At 31.6% G+C, this 18,464-nt stretch overlaps 1 protein-coding gene across 1 annotated transcript in view; it reads left to right on the top strand.

Moving 5' to 3' along the window:
• The window catches only part of LOC140437333 (glutamate receptor ionotropic, kainate 2-like), an 83,451-nt gene extending 71,539 nt beyond the window's left edge, over window positions 1-11,912 (top strand). Inside the window, exons 14-16 of the mRNA XM_072526807.1 lie at window positions 3,899-4,017; window positions 8,551-8,706; window positions 11,527-11,912. Coding sequence (XP_072382908.1) covers window positions 3,899-4,017; window positions 8,551-8,706; window positions 11,527-11,724 — 473 coding nt within the window. The 3' untranslated portion in view covers window positions 11,725-11,912. The remainder of the gene's footprint in view (window positions 1-3,898; window positions 4,018-8,550; window positions 8,707-11,526) is intronic.
• The last annotated feature ends 6,552 nt before the right edge of the window (window positions 11,913-18,464 follow it).

The raw sequence follows: 18,464 nt of genomic DNA, 5'->3' as shown, positions 1-18,464 counted from the left end.
TTTACATTGGGAAAAAAGTGTACCATTTTTATATGACGGGAAGTGTACAAGGGTACATAACACTATGTCCGGATGGTAAATGACGGTGCACACATATAGTAGAGGTAACCAAGTCCACATGGTGTTGTTTGCCTCTGACTGGAAGTGGACTTAGTGTTTATTAAAAAGTCGGTAACTTGCCGTAAAATTGTCTCTGATCATAGTATGGTTTACCTATGTGTAGAGCCAGAAAAGTTATATTCAAAAGTGCAATAATCTAAATTTCGATAAAAATGGACATAGTGTCCTTTACCTCCGGGGTACACATATATTACCGCAGGCAGCTCTCTATATACACATTTAACACACATGTACTATCTAGTTCTGAGTCGTATTTTTACACTTATCCCAAATATGTTGCAAAAAAGCACCAGGCCCTTCAGTACTGAAGCCTGTAAGAAGATATAACACAACTAATAGAAGCAGAAAATCAAGTAAAAGCTGAAATCTTTTATTGCTAAGACCAATGTTTTAACTAAAATATTTTATTCTGTTTTAGAAGAAAAGCAGGGAACAAAAAAAAACAAAAACAAAGCAGGAATAATGCTGTGACTAAACGCCTGTACTTGGTGACATCCATTGTTTTTTTCGTTAAAAAGTGGACAATACGCCACTAATTTTTTATTTTTTTTAAAAACAATTTGACTTTTATTCTTTGTTTACATTGGTTTATATTATCAATTATTTTTTCTATTATTATGTTTATCTTTAATACCTACCAACACATTTTTTTTGTCGTAAATAGTCTTTTAACTTTAAAATTCGTCTTTCTTAAAATTATTTCTTGATGACGTCCATGATTTTCTCCCGATACCCTTCAATTATTATCCAATTATCTAAGAATTTTCGTATTCTTGAATTAGCTGTTGTAATGTTTCTTTACAAATACTTGTTTGAGGTTATGACATACAATTCTGGAACTGGAAATTATTAGCGATTTAGTAATTGACACTGTTCGACAGTCCATCACTAAATATTCGAAGAGCCACATACTAAATTAAAAGATGCAAAGCAGACCATAGTTATATTCCAATAAGTCTCCTCTAGTATCGTTATCTTGACATTTAATGTATACCCTCTAAATATTCTAAATAATTTTATTAATGAATATAGGCTGATGGGGGTAACTGGACCCAGGGGGTGTCTGGGACATACCTTTTTCATTCTTACACTGTAAATGTATGTAAGTTTTTTGCTGTTGGCTGTACTGCAAGAATGTGCCTTCTATCCAGAACATTAATTCTAACCTTCATAGTACTTTTCGTTCCTGTGAGAAGTCCAATTTAAATCAACGTGGCGTGCTTGTGATTTACATTATTGTTTTTATTATCAAGGTAAGTGTTTTTAGTGTAAAAGTGTTGATTAATATTCTATTAACAACGTATAAATTAGTTTTGCATGATTATTTTATTAGTTTTGAGGTTAGAATGGGTGGTCCAGTTACTCCGAGAACTTTTGCTCTTTCGGGGTAACTGGGCCAGGACCTGATTTAGTTACCCCTCAGGACCTCAGGACCTAAAATTGTTTTCCATCCTTTACTTTTTCAAAGCCTAGGTTATATTAGATTGTTTTTGTTTCAGAAAATGGTACGAACGTACATAAGAAAACTCAGAAAGGTGCTGGCTCCTCATATACCACGGAAGACCTTGATAGGGCAATTGAGGATATAAGAAATAGCATCAAGACAACACGGGGTGCATCATTATTTTACAATATTTCACGATCTACACTGAAGCATTGAGTCAAAGGAACGCGTGGGACTGGACTGACTTCAAAAGAAGGTAACAGTGGTGGAGGAGTTCAGTCATATTTGTCGTCTCTTGAGGAAAAAGATAGGGACGACTGGAAAAAAAATCTTGGGGAGGCTAGGACCCACACAGGGTTGTAAAGCCAAAATGATGATGATGATGAGGAAAAAGAAATTGCAGATTGCATAAAAATTATGGACAAAAATGGGTTTGGCCTATCCAGAGAGGAAGTATTAGACTTAGTACAATTGTATATAAGACATACTAATATCAAGAGTAGATTTAAAGACCAGAGACCAGGCGCTGACTGGTTTAGATCATTTAAAACTAGACACCATCTGTCAATAAAGAAACCTACGAGTATTGAATATGTTAGATGCGATCAGGTGAACCCTTGGGTCATCTATAATTGTTTTGAAGTATTAACAAAAACTGTGGAAGAACTAAACCTTAAGGGGAAACCAGAACAGATATTTAATTGCGACAAGACTTCATTTTGCCATAACCCTAGTAAAACGAAGGTCATTGGTGCAATTGGTACAAAAAGCATAAGGACCTTCTTTACAAACACGTAAATCATTTGAGGAATTGTTGTTAGAAATGATGAAAAAATATACAAGACGACATAATTTAGGGAAGAAACGAAAAAAACTGGTCACTAACTGAAATTATCACCTGCAAAGATTACCTAATTAAAAAAGAACAATAGGTGAAAGAAAGAATGAAAAAATTGAAAAAAAAAAATATGAAAAGAAAGGCAATACCGAAAGTTAAACGAAGTAGGTCTACACTAAGCTTTTTAAAACCCAAGAAAAGGAAACAATAGGAATGATGTTGATTTGCAAGATATTGTAGAAGAAAATGAAAGATATTTAGATAGCGAGAAGAAATTTTAAATTTTCTGTAATAATATTGATGAGCAGACCTGTGGAAATTTTCAGCAACTAGGCCTTAATCAAATTACCAAAAAAGTTGGTAAATATGTAATCTTTAAATATAAAAAAGAGTATTTTCCAGAAAAAATCTTAAGGTTTACAGATGACCAGGTTGAAATTTCATCGTCGCAGAAATCTTTGAAGTCTTGGAAGTGGCCAGATAAAACAGATATTGGAAAATACGATTGGATGACCTTATTGGTACAATTCAAGAAACAAAAATTATTTCTAAAAGAGGGTTTTTTCATGTGAAAGAATTGCAGCATTTGTGGGACATTATATGAGATTATAAACGCTTCTTCACTAATCTTATTTGTCACTTTGCAGTTTCTGTTTCATGAAGAATTTTGTTTAGGAATATATTAAGATATTAGTGTTGATTTGTTCAGTTTTAATAAACTCTCTAAGTGTAAGTTTATAAACCTTTTAATGTAATGGCATTAAAATTCAAGTTGTTAGCTGCAAATTATGTGTAATTTGTTCATAAAACTTATCTGCTATACGAGACGATACCCTTACATTGAGTCTGGTTTCAAATTGGCCCAATTTAAATTATTGTTTGAGGTTTCTTTGAAAAGGGTAAAGATATGCATTCAAGTCCAGATAGCCCACAATGATTCCTACCAGCTCTTTGAGATTTTAGGCTGGCTGCTCAAGTTACCCCTGTTAATTGAGGTAACTGGACGCATCGTACGTACAATTTTATTATTTATTTTATTATTACTGTAATACTTTCAGTGAAATTAAGGTTCCATACATTTAAATAGTATTAATAAAGGTCATGTTTTTATATAAATAGTTTAAAATTTACTTGTATGTACTTTGATCATTAGGTACTAAAAATCTGAGCCGAACTACTGCCGAACGCAGATTTGTTGTAAAATCATGATCCAATTACCCCACCTTACCCTACTATTTTATTGGGAATAAGCCACAATTGAAGGTTAAATAAGTTTGTTGACTTTTTAATTTCCACTTCGCAATAAAATTTATTCAAACGTCAATGAACTTATTTAATCTTCAATTGTGGCTTATTCCCAATAAAATAGTATTTACTTTAAAATGCCACAAGAAAATAGCTTCAGAACAATTTTATTAATGTACCGGCGGGTGTTTTTGCCCTATTTAGTATGTACTTCATTTGAATTATAGTTCAGATTTAATAAATTGTTTTAGATGCTAACTATAGAAGTGCCATTGATAAAGCGATTCTACAGCTGCAAGAAACTGGAAGATTAAACGCTCTCAAACAGAAATGGTGGAAAGAAAAAAGAACGGACACATTATGTGAAGTGGTAAGTGTCTTTAATTTGCATTTTATAGATAATTGTGGTGATTGTTGTTTTTATTGAAAACTGTTTGCCTTTCATTTTTATTTTCGTTTAAAAAACTTAGTTTTTAATTTTATAATAGTCATTCATGCTTATTTGTTATAATTAGAGACAGAAATATATATATATATAGATATATATATATATATATATATATATATATATATATATAGATATATATATATATATATATATATATATATATATATATATGCAAAATGCATTTTTTGCATATAAAATATTTTGCAAAAATTTCATATTTTTATAAGAAATTGCATATATCTGCATATTTTTATAAAAAAATGTATATTGCCAATATTTTCTGAATGTGTTTCTGAACTTTTGTCGAAATTGTTCATTCAAATTCCTCGAGTAATAAAACCTCTGTTTTTTTTTAATCATTATGGCGTACCTACTATTGTTACACGAGGTTTTAGGTGAATTGGTAAACAATTAACAACCCTAATGTGCAAACAAAATAAAGCATACATAAATATCTGGTGGGACGGGTTTAAAATCCAAAAGGGACGGTTTAGTCCAGAAGGACTCAGAAATTTACATTAGTTTAATTTATAGTTTTCGCATCAAAACAGTGTAAACGTGTGTATTGAGGCAAATTATAAGTCTATTTATAGTGTAATTTTATTTTATTTAACCCGTGACTTCGTTAATTTGTTTATATCGTGATGTCCAAACTAAGTGCTTGGATTCGGCCATATGCTGAGTTAAAGCTGGATGGAGGAAAAATATTTTGTCGAGTTTGCTCTAAAAATGTAAGTAACTATTTTCATTTTAAGATAAGTTATGTCAACGTCAAGTCCATTGTCAACGCATGTTTCGGTAAAAAAACGCGTGAATAAGCTGTCGTTTTTTGTTTCAGATTTCTTCTGATAGAAAATGTTCAAGTAATCAGCATGCAAAGGCATCTTCTCACCTTTGCAATGCCTTGTTATCTTCGAGAATTCAAATTTCAAAAGTAAACAATGTTACTTTTACCTTATGTTTGCAGAAATATTGAAAATTTAATATTCCTGATAAAAGTATCTTATGAAAAAAATATATCGAGATTTGCTACGGTGAGACCATAAGAAAAATTCGAAAAATTGTAGCCAATAACTCGATTTATTTTACAGCTGACGAAAATACTGATTCACGCGGACGCCATACGGCGCATTTAATAATAGGGATTTTACACGAAGATGTTAAAATAAATATTACCTTATTGCGTCAAAGCAATTGGAAAAAAAAACGACAGATTTGTCGATATGTCCTAAACGACAATGGCTTCTTTTATGTTCATTTATCCTTGTGTTTCTGTGTCTTTTCGTGGTTCCCACATATACCATTCCACATGTGCATGGTATTCGATATACTCCGGCCGTTGCTAATGGGTCGCGTTTGTCTTTCACCGATCTTAAACACTCCTTGATTTTCTTTGTAGGCTTGAAAATGGTCTTTACGTTGGCTTTCTTAAGTATTCGCCCAATTCTGTACGTTATCGGACAGAATTGGGCGAATATATCGGGGGACATAGGAGCTCTCATTTTTCGGTAAGGTCCGTTACTCGTAGCACAAATAGTACATTTCTTACACCAGTCTTTTACGTCGTCGGAACTGTTCATCCAATAAAACCGTTCCCGAATTCGCTGAAGGGTCTTCTTTACACCAAAATGCCCTCCTAATGGACTGTCGTGTAACTGACGAAGTACTTCGGCTATTCTGTTCTTTGGGATCACCAACTGTCTTCTCTTCTCTGAACCGTCATCATTTTTCAGGACTCGTTTGAGCAAGCTATCTTCCATGATAAATGAGTTCCACTGGGCCCAATACGTCTTAACTACTGAGTATAGGTTTGATATTTCTCATAAATCGTAGTCATTTTCACTATTTATTTACTATTCCACTTTTCTGACACCAATGTAGTATTTTTATTAATCTAATTTATTGTCTTTATTTATTATCAAAGGTCCTACATTTTTAACACTTACAAGTTTATTAAAGTCTTTATTACGATATTCAATAATTTATTTCACAATATTTATTTATATTTATTTCCGGCTTACAATTTAAACTCGATATTCAAAACTAGAACTAGAACTAACTGTTTCCAACAAAATTCTCTCCTTAAATATAAAATACAGTTAATCGAGAATCCCTTCGAATTCGGACAGCGACCCTCTCGAAAAGTCAGGTTGGCAAACAGGTTTTTCAGCTGAGCGGCGAACTTACTAGAATATAATAGAGTTAGAAATAATATGTTTACAGTATCTGCTAACATGAAAGGTCCTATCTGCAAAATTTAAGTTTTGAGAAAATCGAGTTTTTGTTTCTTTTCATTGTATAACGCTTGGTAATTTAAGAAACTTTTTATGTTTTATTTTATATATTATGACGGAGAATAGAATTTAGTTGCTAGTCATAATTTGATTTATTCTTTCCAGGTTAGTCGATTTTTGATTATATTGTCACTTAGGACAATTTAACTTAGTGTATGTGAAGTACGTTTTTTTTATTTCTTACTGAAATTGTCCTAAATGAAACTGAAATTCCAATGAACACTTTTAATTTTATTATAATAAGTTTTACACTTATACACTTTTACACTTTAATACACAATTTACATCGTAATATATGTAACATAAATGATATGTATCGATAAAAATATTAAAATAATACTAATAATAATCATTTTCTTCCTTAAAAGCATGTTCGTTAACCGTCAAATCTTCTCAAAATTATATCTCAATTAACTTCTCAAAATACGCGACATTGTTACACCGCGACATGTATTACGAATCTGGGGACTCGTTAGCCTACCCTTAACGTATCTCATAAAAATATCTTTTAAATCAATAAAATTGTTTTCAAATTATGTTTTGTAATAATTTCTTCTTTTAAAATGAAGACAAACTATATCTTTTAAGTGAACGCGAGAAATCAGCTTTTGTAACTTATATTTGGAGGTACAGTCAGTGAAGTTAAAAAGTAGCATTTTTATTAAATTAACTTTTGATGAATTGGCTTGTTTTACCGTTTTGAAAAAATCGTCAAAATCGTATACCTACTTTTTTTCTTTTGGGGGCAAGCTCAACTTGGCGATGAAATGAATCTGCTGCCATAAAAGTATAACCTGGCTCAAAAAACTTGATTATTATATTTTCTACAGAAATGATTTTTTATCATTTTCTTTTTCATAGCCTAATGTCGCCAAAAGAAATATCTTTTCACGCTTTTCATTTTACAAATACACACCTCTTCGGCTTTCTTTGATGTTAGATAGTATTTGCAGGAATACACTCTTAGTAATGTTTGATTCTGAGATGTGCTTCTTCTTTTCTCACTTTATTCACAGGTCAAAACAAACTGTTTTTGGTGTTCTTTTCCAATAGCCAGTATTGTGTATTGTGTATATGTCTTTTTGCCTAGTGTATGAAATTTTTTCAGCGCAATTGAATTTGAATTTACGTGACTTTTTAACTTTATAGACTCTTATGTAACTCTCTCTTTTTTGTTTCTTTCTTTCGACAAATGGCTCTTCAATTTGTTTTCTTTTTTTTATTTTCCAACTTTTTGTATACAGATTACTCTTAGCTTTATCAACTGTTTTGTTTATAATTGTGAGCTGTAAAATGAATACCTCGAATGAAATCCTGAACGAAATTAAATTCGTTTTCTTCTGGTTCTATATCGGATATTATTGTCGAATTCATTGGACCGGCCAGGTATATAATCTGGGGCCAGGTATATAATCTGGATCATTCTCTATTTTGGCTAAATACCATAAGTTTACATCTTTCGCTGTTCCGGCTAAGTGACGCTACATTGCTACTACCAATGAATATAGACGCATATGCGTCTATATTTTTTGCTACTACTACAAACAATAATTACAATTAGTTATTGCTTATACCTAAGGTAACATTATTAAACTTACCCTTTATCCATTTCTCACAATATATATTTACTTAAAAAACAAAAAACATGAGCGTACACCCAATGTCTGACAATAACAAATACCTTTTATAATTAATTATTTGAAGTTATGTTACAAACATGCTTTTGTCATACTACGCAAAATTGTCCTAACTGATGCCGTTCAGTATACAATGCTACCTTAAATAGTCCTAACTGCATTTCTAAAGTGAGATAGGACAATTTATGTTAGTAAACATTACTTTTTAGTCAGTTAGGACAAACCATTTAGGTATATAATAAGGCACTTAAGACGCTTATAGGACAATTTCATTTTGTACATACATAGATAATATGTTTACGCAACCCATGAGTCAATAAAGTCATTTTACCAAATTTTGCAGATAGGACCTTTCATGTTAGGACGGCAAAGTTATATATGAATCATAATTTTATCGTAACAATATTTCAAAATCAACTAAACCCAGCTAGATCAGCTGATAAATTTTTATTAAAAAAAAATTGAAACTTTATTTGATTTCCATCTCTCTTATTATGTCTGCAATAAAAGATTTTTGTTTTTAGCTAAGAAATTTAGACAAAGACGACAAAGAAGGAGATCTTGATCTAGCAAAAACCAGTGGTATATTTCTTGTTTTGGTTGTTGGAGTTAGTATTGGTATAGCTATGGGATTGATTGAATTTTTATGGAACGTGAGAAACATATCTGTCGAGGAGCATGTAAGTATATTACAACAAATATAGGCACCAAAAGTATATTTGGGAGAATTTTTAGGTTATAAGCATAGTAGACTTGAGATTTATAAGCACTTCAGACAAGTAGACCTCTTAGAGTGGCTCCATTGTATTACCACGTATCATCCGTACTGGTTACGTAATAGGTAAAGAGAAGGAAGTTGAACTTACAATTAAAGAAAGAAAGCTACAGTATCTCGGACATGTGATGCGGGGCGAGAAGTATGGCATCCTGCGACTCATAATGCAAGGAAAGATAGATGGCAGAAGAAGCATCGGAAGAAGACGAATTTCATGGCTCAAGAACCTGAGAGAATGGTTTGGATGCAGCTCAAAACAACTTTTTAGAGCTACTGCCTCGAAAATTAAAATAGCTATGATGATTGCCAACCTCCGTAGCTGAGATGGCACCTAAAGAAGAAGATAATGCCTAATGAACAAGGATACAATCTACTTCGGATCATACTTTAAGTAAAGGTGAAAGGTAAAATGAATAATTACTTATCAACTTTGCCAGTAGAAAAAACATGATCATCAGCTCGACTTTTTCCCCACCGTGACATACACAAAGCGACATGGATTATGCCTGGAGAAACAACACAGCAAGCATACAAGCATACAAGATGTAAAGAGCCGAAAAGGAGCATGCAGTGGATCTGACCATCTCTTAGTATAGATAACATACAGATGCAGAATTCAACGAAACAGAAGGGACAGACAGAAACAAATAATAGAACAACTAGGTATACAAAAATTGAGATAACAAGATATCAAACAGAATTATGAGACAGAAATAACGCCAACACTAACAAATGCAGGCAGCCTAGGCACAGAAGGACATTGGGAAGAAATTAAAACAAAAATTTTTTTAGCCGCAAAAAAAATCATAGGCAAAAAAGAAACAAACAAAAAGAGAATGGTTCAATGACGAGTGTAACAAGGTTGTACAGAAAAGAAATGAAGAACACAAATATATGGAAAGAAGAACCAGAGACATAAAAGCTAGCTACGATGATGAAAAAAGAAACAGAGAAAGGAAAATACGAAAACGGTAATACATAGAAAATGTAAGAAAATCTCCAAATCCACGATAAAAGGGAGGAAATCTATGCAAAAATCAAGAAGAGCAAATAAAAAACAAGCAATGCTAGCATAGAAGAATAGCAAGGCTCCAGGTATTGACAACGTACAATCTATGATTTCCTCACAGAAGGTTTTCTAAGCAGCTCTTTGTTTTTGTCGAGGTGTGAGGCCAATGCTGGATTTGGGCTGTAGCGCCATTGAAGGGAGAGAGAGAACTACGGGTAATATATTAAAAATATATGAGGAATCATTAAATTCTACCAAAAAAAGGTACTCCTGTTTGATTCATGTAATTCGATCGGTTATCCAGTTATTTGATTCTAAAATGTCCAATGAATTTTAATTTTACAATAAAAACTTTTATTCTCCAAATGTGTAACTATAACAAAATTTAAAGATAATGTTCAAAATGTCCATCATTTACTTCAATACACTTTACGATCCGGTTTTGCAAAGATCTCATAATATAAAATAACCCTTGTTTATTATTTTTAATCGCATTCGCAGCTACGTTTATTTTCTATCGCAATTCTAAGAAAGAATTAATTCTTTTTTTTTGTAAACTAATGCCTTCATGTACGACCAAATTGAAAAATAAAAAGTACTGAAATCTGGACTTCTTGGTGGACAAGCAAACTCACTTCCACGACCAATCCATCGATGCGAAAATTGTTGATTTAAGAATAATGGTGGTGATACCCCGTCGTGCAGAAACCACATGTTTTGTCTTAAGACGAGAGGTATATCCTCTTGTAATTCGTGTAAATTATCTTAAAGAAAATCTAAATACAAAGGTCAATTTAAATTAGTTAGCACTTCAAAAGGACCTATTAGGTAGTCACATATTACACCACACCAAATGTTAAACTTGAAGGCATGCTGAAAATGAGTTTCATCAGTAAAGAAAACTGTATCTAGAAAATCTGGGCTAATGTTTTGTTTATTTTGTAAACATCATTGAGCGATTTGTAGACTTGTAGGTAAACCTTAAGGTAGTAAATTCTGAACAGGAGTGCAGTGATATGGATGCAGTTTTTCCTCTTTAATATTTTAAAAACAGACGATTGGTTTCTCCCTGTTGCCAGACTTAATCGGAGAGTACTGATATCTGGATTCTCTGCAACACGAATTAAATTTTCATCTTCTTCACAGTAATAGTTTGTGTAGCTCTGTGTTGACTTTTAGGACGTGAAGACCCCGTCTCAGCTTTTTAAATTCACCTCCATTATGAATATTTACTTTATTTTTTAATTTGTTAGTGTTAAACAGTTAGAGAATAAAAATTTTTATTGTAAAATTAAAATTCATTGGACTTTTTAGAAGAAAATAACTCGAAAACCGAGTGAATTACACGAATCAAATATTCTTTTAGCCATAGTTCAGCCGAAAAAAAAACTGGTTTTGATTGAGGTGTTTTGATTTACTAAATACAACCAAGTGTATTATAAATACATATATGTGATATGTAATTTAGCAATCCTCATGCCAAAAAAAAACGTAAAATTATCAATTTTTAAATAGACATTATAAAAATATACAAAATTACACTCGGTATCTCAGAAACCAGCAATATTTGTATAAGGAATGTTGGACAGGATCATCATATTTTGAGGTTTAGAGTCTACAATTCAAAAATTGGACATTAATTAATCTCCCTGTATAAACCTTCAGTCCTCATTATTGTGCTTAATATCTTGATTAATACTTTTGAATATTTTTTAGATGAGTTACTGGGAAGCTCTCAAAATAGAGTTAAAATTTGCATTCAATATTTGGATAACAAGAAAGAAAATAAAACCAGATGTATCCGACTCGTCTTCATCTTCGGAAAACAAAAGTGAGAAAATTGATAATAGGAGCATGATTCAGAATTTTTTACATAATGCTGGATCGTTCATGAATGTAAATCAGGGTTCTTAATTATATAGGAACTTAAATACTTTGTTTGAAATGCATTAATTTTAAAATTAGGAATAGAACCTACAATTAGTTGCATATTTTTAATAAAAATTTAGATAAAGCATACAACAGATTTATTCTAATTGTAATATTTTAATTGAATTGAAGTATACTAAACTGGGGTACAAATTTGTTAAATAAAACATTTTAAAAATCTATAATAAGCCTTTGTTTTAATTATCATTACAAATGTCTATATACCCAATACCAATAAGCAAAATAGGAAACAAATCTTTATTATAGTGTATTTTTATGTATGAGAGAGTAATAAAACAATAAATTATGTATGCAAATCCCTAAACTGTTGATACGGGTGACTCAATGAAAAACAGATATTTGTCAACAAGTTTACAGAAGTATATAGGAAAACAATTTTAAATTGAGTATGACCACCAGGTATAAGGGTTGGAGCAGAATAGAATACAATAGTTGTGAGGGTTACTAATCCCTAAATAAGGTTGCCAGTGTCGGAGTGATGGAGGTTAACAGGTACTAATGAATTTGCAAGAAATGTAAGATGTTTATTTTATTGGTTATATATAACCAATAAAAGTTTAATAAGTACCTACCTATTTGCAAAATAAAGTTTAATTCTTTAGATAAAATAAAACGTTTTATTTTATCTGAAATGAGTGCATTCCACGAAGTAAGGGTTTCAACAATCAAACATTTAATTCTTTAATTCCAGGAATCTACGACAGTAATTGACTAGATAATTACCTTCTAAACTTATTCCACAGAAAATGTGATAGTGGGTTTTTCCATTTTGTATATAGGAAGGTCCAAGTGGCGTATTCAAAATTCTTAACAGTTCACTAAAAGTAGGTACTTCAGTTGCAAGGTGCAGTTTATTGTGTATACTAGTGTTATGGAAAATTTGGAAGTGCCGTGTAAACGCCGAAAAATTGGTCCTCTAACAGTTAATGAAAAAACATTAATATTTAATTGTTTTAAATCATTTACAGACAAACGTTTATGTGAAAGTGTTGATGAGACCGTTGAGTTAGTTAGCAGTACACTTGGTGTTGGGGAATCTACGATTTACAGAGTTATTAAAGAAGAGAAATGTGGTAGTTTTCAAATGCCACGTAATGCTCCAGGGAAACCAAAATTTCAAATAGAATATCATTTTAAAGAAGGACTTCGACGGAAAGTGCATGAATTCTTCTTTAGACAAGAATTTCCAACATTGGATAAAGTTCTTGTCTCAGTTCGAGATGATAAGGATTACCCAGAAATGAGTCGAAGTACGTTATGGAAACTTTTAAAAGAAATAGGCTTCCGCTGGAAAAAGAATCCCAGAAAGTCTATTTTATTAGAAAGAAGCGATATTGTCATATGGAGAAGACATTTTCTAAGAACCATAAAGGAAATGAGAAACCAAAAAAGAAAAATATTTTATCTTGATGAAACATGGATCAACGAGGGTCATACACCAAATAAATTTTGGCAGGATGAAACTGTTACAAGTCAAAGGCACGCTTTTGTAAATAACTTATCTACTGGTTTAAACCCACCATCAGGAAAGGGACGCAGGCTGATAATAGTACACATTGGCAGTTCAGACGGTTTTGTTGAAGGTGGTTTATTAACTTTTGAATCAACTCGTACCGGTGACTACCATGAAGACATGAACGCTGATGTCTTTCAAGAATGGTTCGAACAAATGATAGATCTTCTTCCTAAGAACTGTGTAATAGTAATGGATAATGCAAGTTATCACTCCAGACTTATAGAAGGACTGCCCACAACCAAGTGGTTAAAAAAAGACTTGCAGAATTGGCTGAGTTCAAAAAATATTACGTACCATCCCGGATCTATAAGAAAAGAACTTTATTCGTTGTGTGCCCTTCATAAAGAAAAATTTAAAAAATACGAAATTGATGAAATTGCCAAAAATCGTGGAATGACAGTACTTAGATCCCCACGATATCATTGTGAATTAAACCCGATTGAACTGGTATGGGCACAGATAAAGAGTGAAGTTTCAAGAAAAAATACCACTTTTAAAATTCATGATGTTAAACAGTTGTTTTTGGAGGCCGTAAATCACACTATTAAAGAAGAGGAAAAAATGTGGAAGCTGGACAATATTACTGATAAAATGATCGAGCCAGTTATTATAAATCTTGGTTCTGAAAGTTCATCTTCTGAATCTGATTTGGATTTGTAACAAGTAGCTGTAAGTTTTATATTAATATTTTTATTCATCTATTTAACATACCTTAGACGGTTTTAAAAACTCTTTTTCTCTTTTGTAATTTTTAAAAATTAAAAAAAAATGTGAATTTTTTAAAACCCTTTTTAATGTAGGCCAGTCAGTTCTAATATAGTGTGTGATAAAAGAGGTTACTTTTGTTTACATATACATAACACTTTATAACACTGAAATAATTCATTTATTTTTTACAATTATTCAAAGTAATTTTTCAATTAATCTTGAGCACTCCCATGGAGTGGTCGGAGCTACCAGTTAAAATTATGCTAATTACTCTCTCGTTCATAAAAATAAACTATAACTCTCACTACAATTAAATGGAACAAATATGTGAAAAGAATGATGAAGTAAAATTGATTATGGTTGAGGGAAAATAAATCGATACGGAGAAAAAGAGGAGTCTGGTACAAGAGAGATATTGACTAGACATGACGACATATAGATATATAGACGGAAGATCCAATGCATTTCAAATTCTAAGAGACGGGATAACTCAAAGCTCTATGCAGTCTACCTTCATTACACAAATTAAGAACAAGGAATTATGAGTTCTAAAATGCTTAGGGTATAATATCGTCAAACCCCCCATAAAAATATTCTAAATGGAGGTAATTCTATATTTGAATACCCAAAATTTCTAACAGAGTAAAAGTGAGTGATACTAAAATTGTTATTATTAATGTTCGATTTAATTTTTAATTTGGTGCTGTGAACATGTGTTAATCGAAATGTATGGACGATTTTATTCCTGTAGTATTAAGCAGTAATTTAGAGAAGGTGAAATTCACTAAAAAGAAAAGTAAACAATCAAAAGTGGATTCTAAAACATAGCTAGTATACAGCGAAAAAATGCACAAGTGTAAAAAACATTCAGGATAAATCTTCGACCGCCCCATCACAGCGAATTTATCATAAATACGAAGGACGGTGGTACTGGTGATGAAAGTGACTTAATTGAAAACACTGCTTAACATATTTTATTACTGGTAAATATATTTCAAATGAGATTACTTACCAAATGTAAGTCGAAAAATTGACGGATAATCACAAAAAGGTTGTACGTAACTTTACCCTTGTTGCAATATTTTAAATTTGAAAAAATGCAGATTTTCTAGACATGCGATGTCTATTACAGCGAGCATTTCATTGGCGGAAAGTAGTGACGATTTTATATGACGTCATTATTAGATTTGGTGAGGTGGAACTGTAACTGACGTCTGTCATAAAATTGTAATTAATTTCTAAGTTAAACATGCTATAGAATTTTTCATATAAAGATGATTACACGTCATTCAAGATTTACGACGTCGGAACCCCACAGCGTCGCCAAAACATCAGAATAATTAGTAAGTAAGGAATTTTTAAAATGTCAAATATTTGTTATATTAACAGTAAATACACTTAGTTTTAAGACTACTGCAACACACTAAAATACATAAGAAAACATTTCTTGTTCAAAATAATCTATCTTATATGAAAGCTTATCAGCTTTCTACAGACTATTTAGTTGTTTTGCCATAGCACAATCACAATACACAACAATAACTAGTTTTTAAACCTATTAATCTAAATTTAATATGTGTTTATAAATATAATTTATTAACATATAATATATTATGATCAAATTGTGTAAGAAATCAAAACATAAACAAAATTCTTACTCTAAAAAGCGGCAACACTTTATACAATTTTGCCACACGCTAAACTGTCATTAAAATTTGAAGTCCGTATAAGTTGCGTACAATTGTCTAATCTATTTAATTAAAATAATTATTTTGTGGAATATTAGACTTAAAGAGTTATTTCATAAAATTTATATTAATAGTAATAACAAATGTTTTTGGTTATTTAATCAATATAATTCTAAAATACCAAACATAATAATGATTACATTTTTCTGATTATTATACCATGTTGACGCCTATGAAAGATCGAGCAGTTCCGTATGGGTTTCATATTATGAGCTGTGTTAGGAAAATTTGAACTCTAAGGTTGACGTTCCGGAAATTTTAAATATAAATCACTTTATATAAATTGTGCAACGTTTTTACTTTGAAAAATGGTATACACTGATATTTCAATGGACATACTAGTTGACCCGGCCACGCTTTGTTGTGGCTTGGTTATTATACGACTAATATTATGATCAATTTATTTAAAAGAGTTAAGTAAATATCATGAAATCCATGATGGAATTTAAAAATTATTTTGGATAATTTACGGCTTCGTCTTCATTACCAATAGTGTCGATTGGGACACAAAATCAAAGAAAACTGTGCTTGTTGGTTATGGACGTGTACGAACTCATCACCTTATAACCCCCCATAAAATTATTAGGCCCTCCGAGATATAGTAAATTGATCACCGGCATCCTTAGGAGACAGATAAACTTATCACCTCAGATAGGTAAACTCATCCCAGCATTTTTGCCTGGTGCAAAGGCGCTGGTTTCTAATGCGGAACATTACCTATTACACTTCTCGTTTTGTAGTAATTTAATAAATATTCAGAAATTATTTTAAGCAAATTGCTTTAAAATAGATATTAATATCGGGTGTTTTTAGGGTGTGGCCTATTACACTATTAGGTATCTACCAATCTTCAGTTGCATATGTTTTCGATAGTGAACTTTTTAATGAAAATATTTATTAAAAGCAATTGGAAAAATGGGAATGAAAGGATTCGCATGGATTTGTGGTGAAATGTATATGGCTAGACTGGGATGCCCAAAGATTTAGAGTAAAAATAGACTCATTACTTATGTAGTTCTCTACCATATAATCGGCCATTTTCATAAATGAAGGCAGGTTAGGGATATCCGCATGAAATCGTTGACAAAACAATCGCCGACTCGTTCTGGGTCCAAAAATGACAAACCAAATAAGTGGCGCAGCCACTTTCCGTTGGAATCTCCCCTCTTGTAAGTATGTACCGAACCAAGTTTTTGGATTTTGCGAAACCAACTTTGGGTCAAGTGAAATAAACACTCAATTAGCTTCGCAGATGGCCAAACGGCAATTACGGCCTTGTGAATTGAAATTTCCAAATTAGTCACAAATCTTGGACTTAAAACGACACCAACTTCTTGGGAGCAACGACTTAATTGAGTAAAGATTGACTTGTAGGTTTCTATGCATTTGTCGGGAAGACCACAGAATATAAGAGAAACGTAATGCCCATTTAATTAGCCATGAATGGTAAATAATTACAAGAAAAATTTTGGAGCATATTGAAATGTACCATCCATGTAATATGCCTCTGCTTTCGCCAAGTAAAGTAGAATGTCAAAAATAATAATATTTTGTTGGAAATATTTATGCAACACAAAACATTTATCGCGGTTCGTATTTAGGTTCGTTTGCTGTCGGATTGCTTGATGCGCTTCCCCGTTGTCTTCGGTACAGGTGGCATAAAAGGCAAACGATCGTTGCTTATATTTCTCCGAATACAAAAGATGTCCGTTGCTGTCCGGTATTGTTTGAAAGAAGAAGTTGCAATGCTTTGGTGAATGATTTTTGATGGCCTCTCCGACAAGTCCTCTTGAGCTTTCATTTTGCAGGAGTTGCTCAAGACTTGATGGCTTAGGTTTTGAAGATCGATAACGTGATTGTGTTCCAAGTCGCAGTGCAGAATATTTTTCGCAACTGAAATAATTATAGAAATATAAATACATACTGGTCATTTTCCGACAACTGAACTTTATTCCATAAAATAAGTCTTCTTTAGTTTTAAAATTTTTATAAGTTCTTTATTTGCATATTTTTACATTTCATGTGAAAAATTACTTTATTGAAATTTATAAAAAATGATCCATTTGTGATTAGGTCAAAAAAATATTTAAATCTTCAGTTGGTATTGCAAAACTTATTATAAGACTACAATTGCAATTCTATACAGAAATTAGTTATTTATACTAAATGATTTTCCAATCCTAGCACTTTGAAGTAGTATTTCTTAACAAACTTTAAAGAACAATAATGGACATACATTTGTGTTTAGACATACAGTGTGTTTCACTATACCACCCTTCACTAAACATGGAAATTGTGTCAAGTAAGAAAAATAGAGAAGTTCTCTCGAATTAAGTGGTCTATTACCAACAATTATTTTCGGGTATAGAATGTTGTATGTGGCATGATTTAGGTTGTTTTTAATAGACCACCATCTTCAATATTACACCAATTCGCACTTATTATTATTACCGTACCTTTCTTTTAAACGGATAATGCATAAGTAACATATATATTTCATATACATACCTACTTTGGTTTATAACAGTTTTGTAAATATTAATTTTCTTATTCTTATTGCAATTAAAATCCAAATAATTTAACCAACAATCAAATTTAATTAATTAAATGGTGTCTGATGTAAAACTGTCATAATAAAAAAAATCAAAAATCTTTTGCGTCACATCCATAGGTGAAAAGTCAACGTAATATCTGGCATAATTTTTGAGATATTCAATGTTTAGAATGATCTA

Source organism: Diabrotica undecimpunctata, chromosome 3 (assembly GCF_040954645.1).
Source record: "Diabrotica undecimpunctata isolate CICGRU chromosome 3, icDiaUnde3, whole genome shotgun sequence".
NCBI classification, from domain to species: Eukaryota; Metazoa; Arthropoda; class Insecta; order Coleoptera; family Chrysomelidae; genus Diabrotica; species Diabrotica undecimpunctata.
Note: the sequence above shows the minus strand (reverse complement) of the source record. Positions and strands in the feature narration are given on the sequence as shown.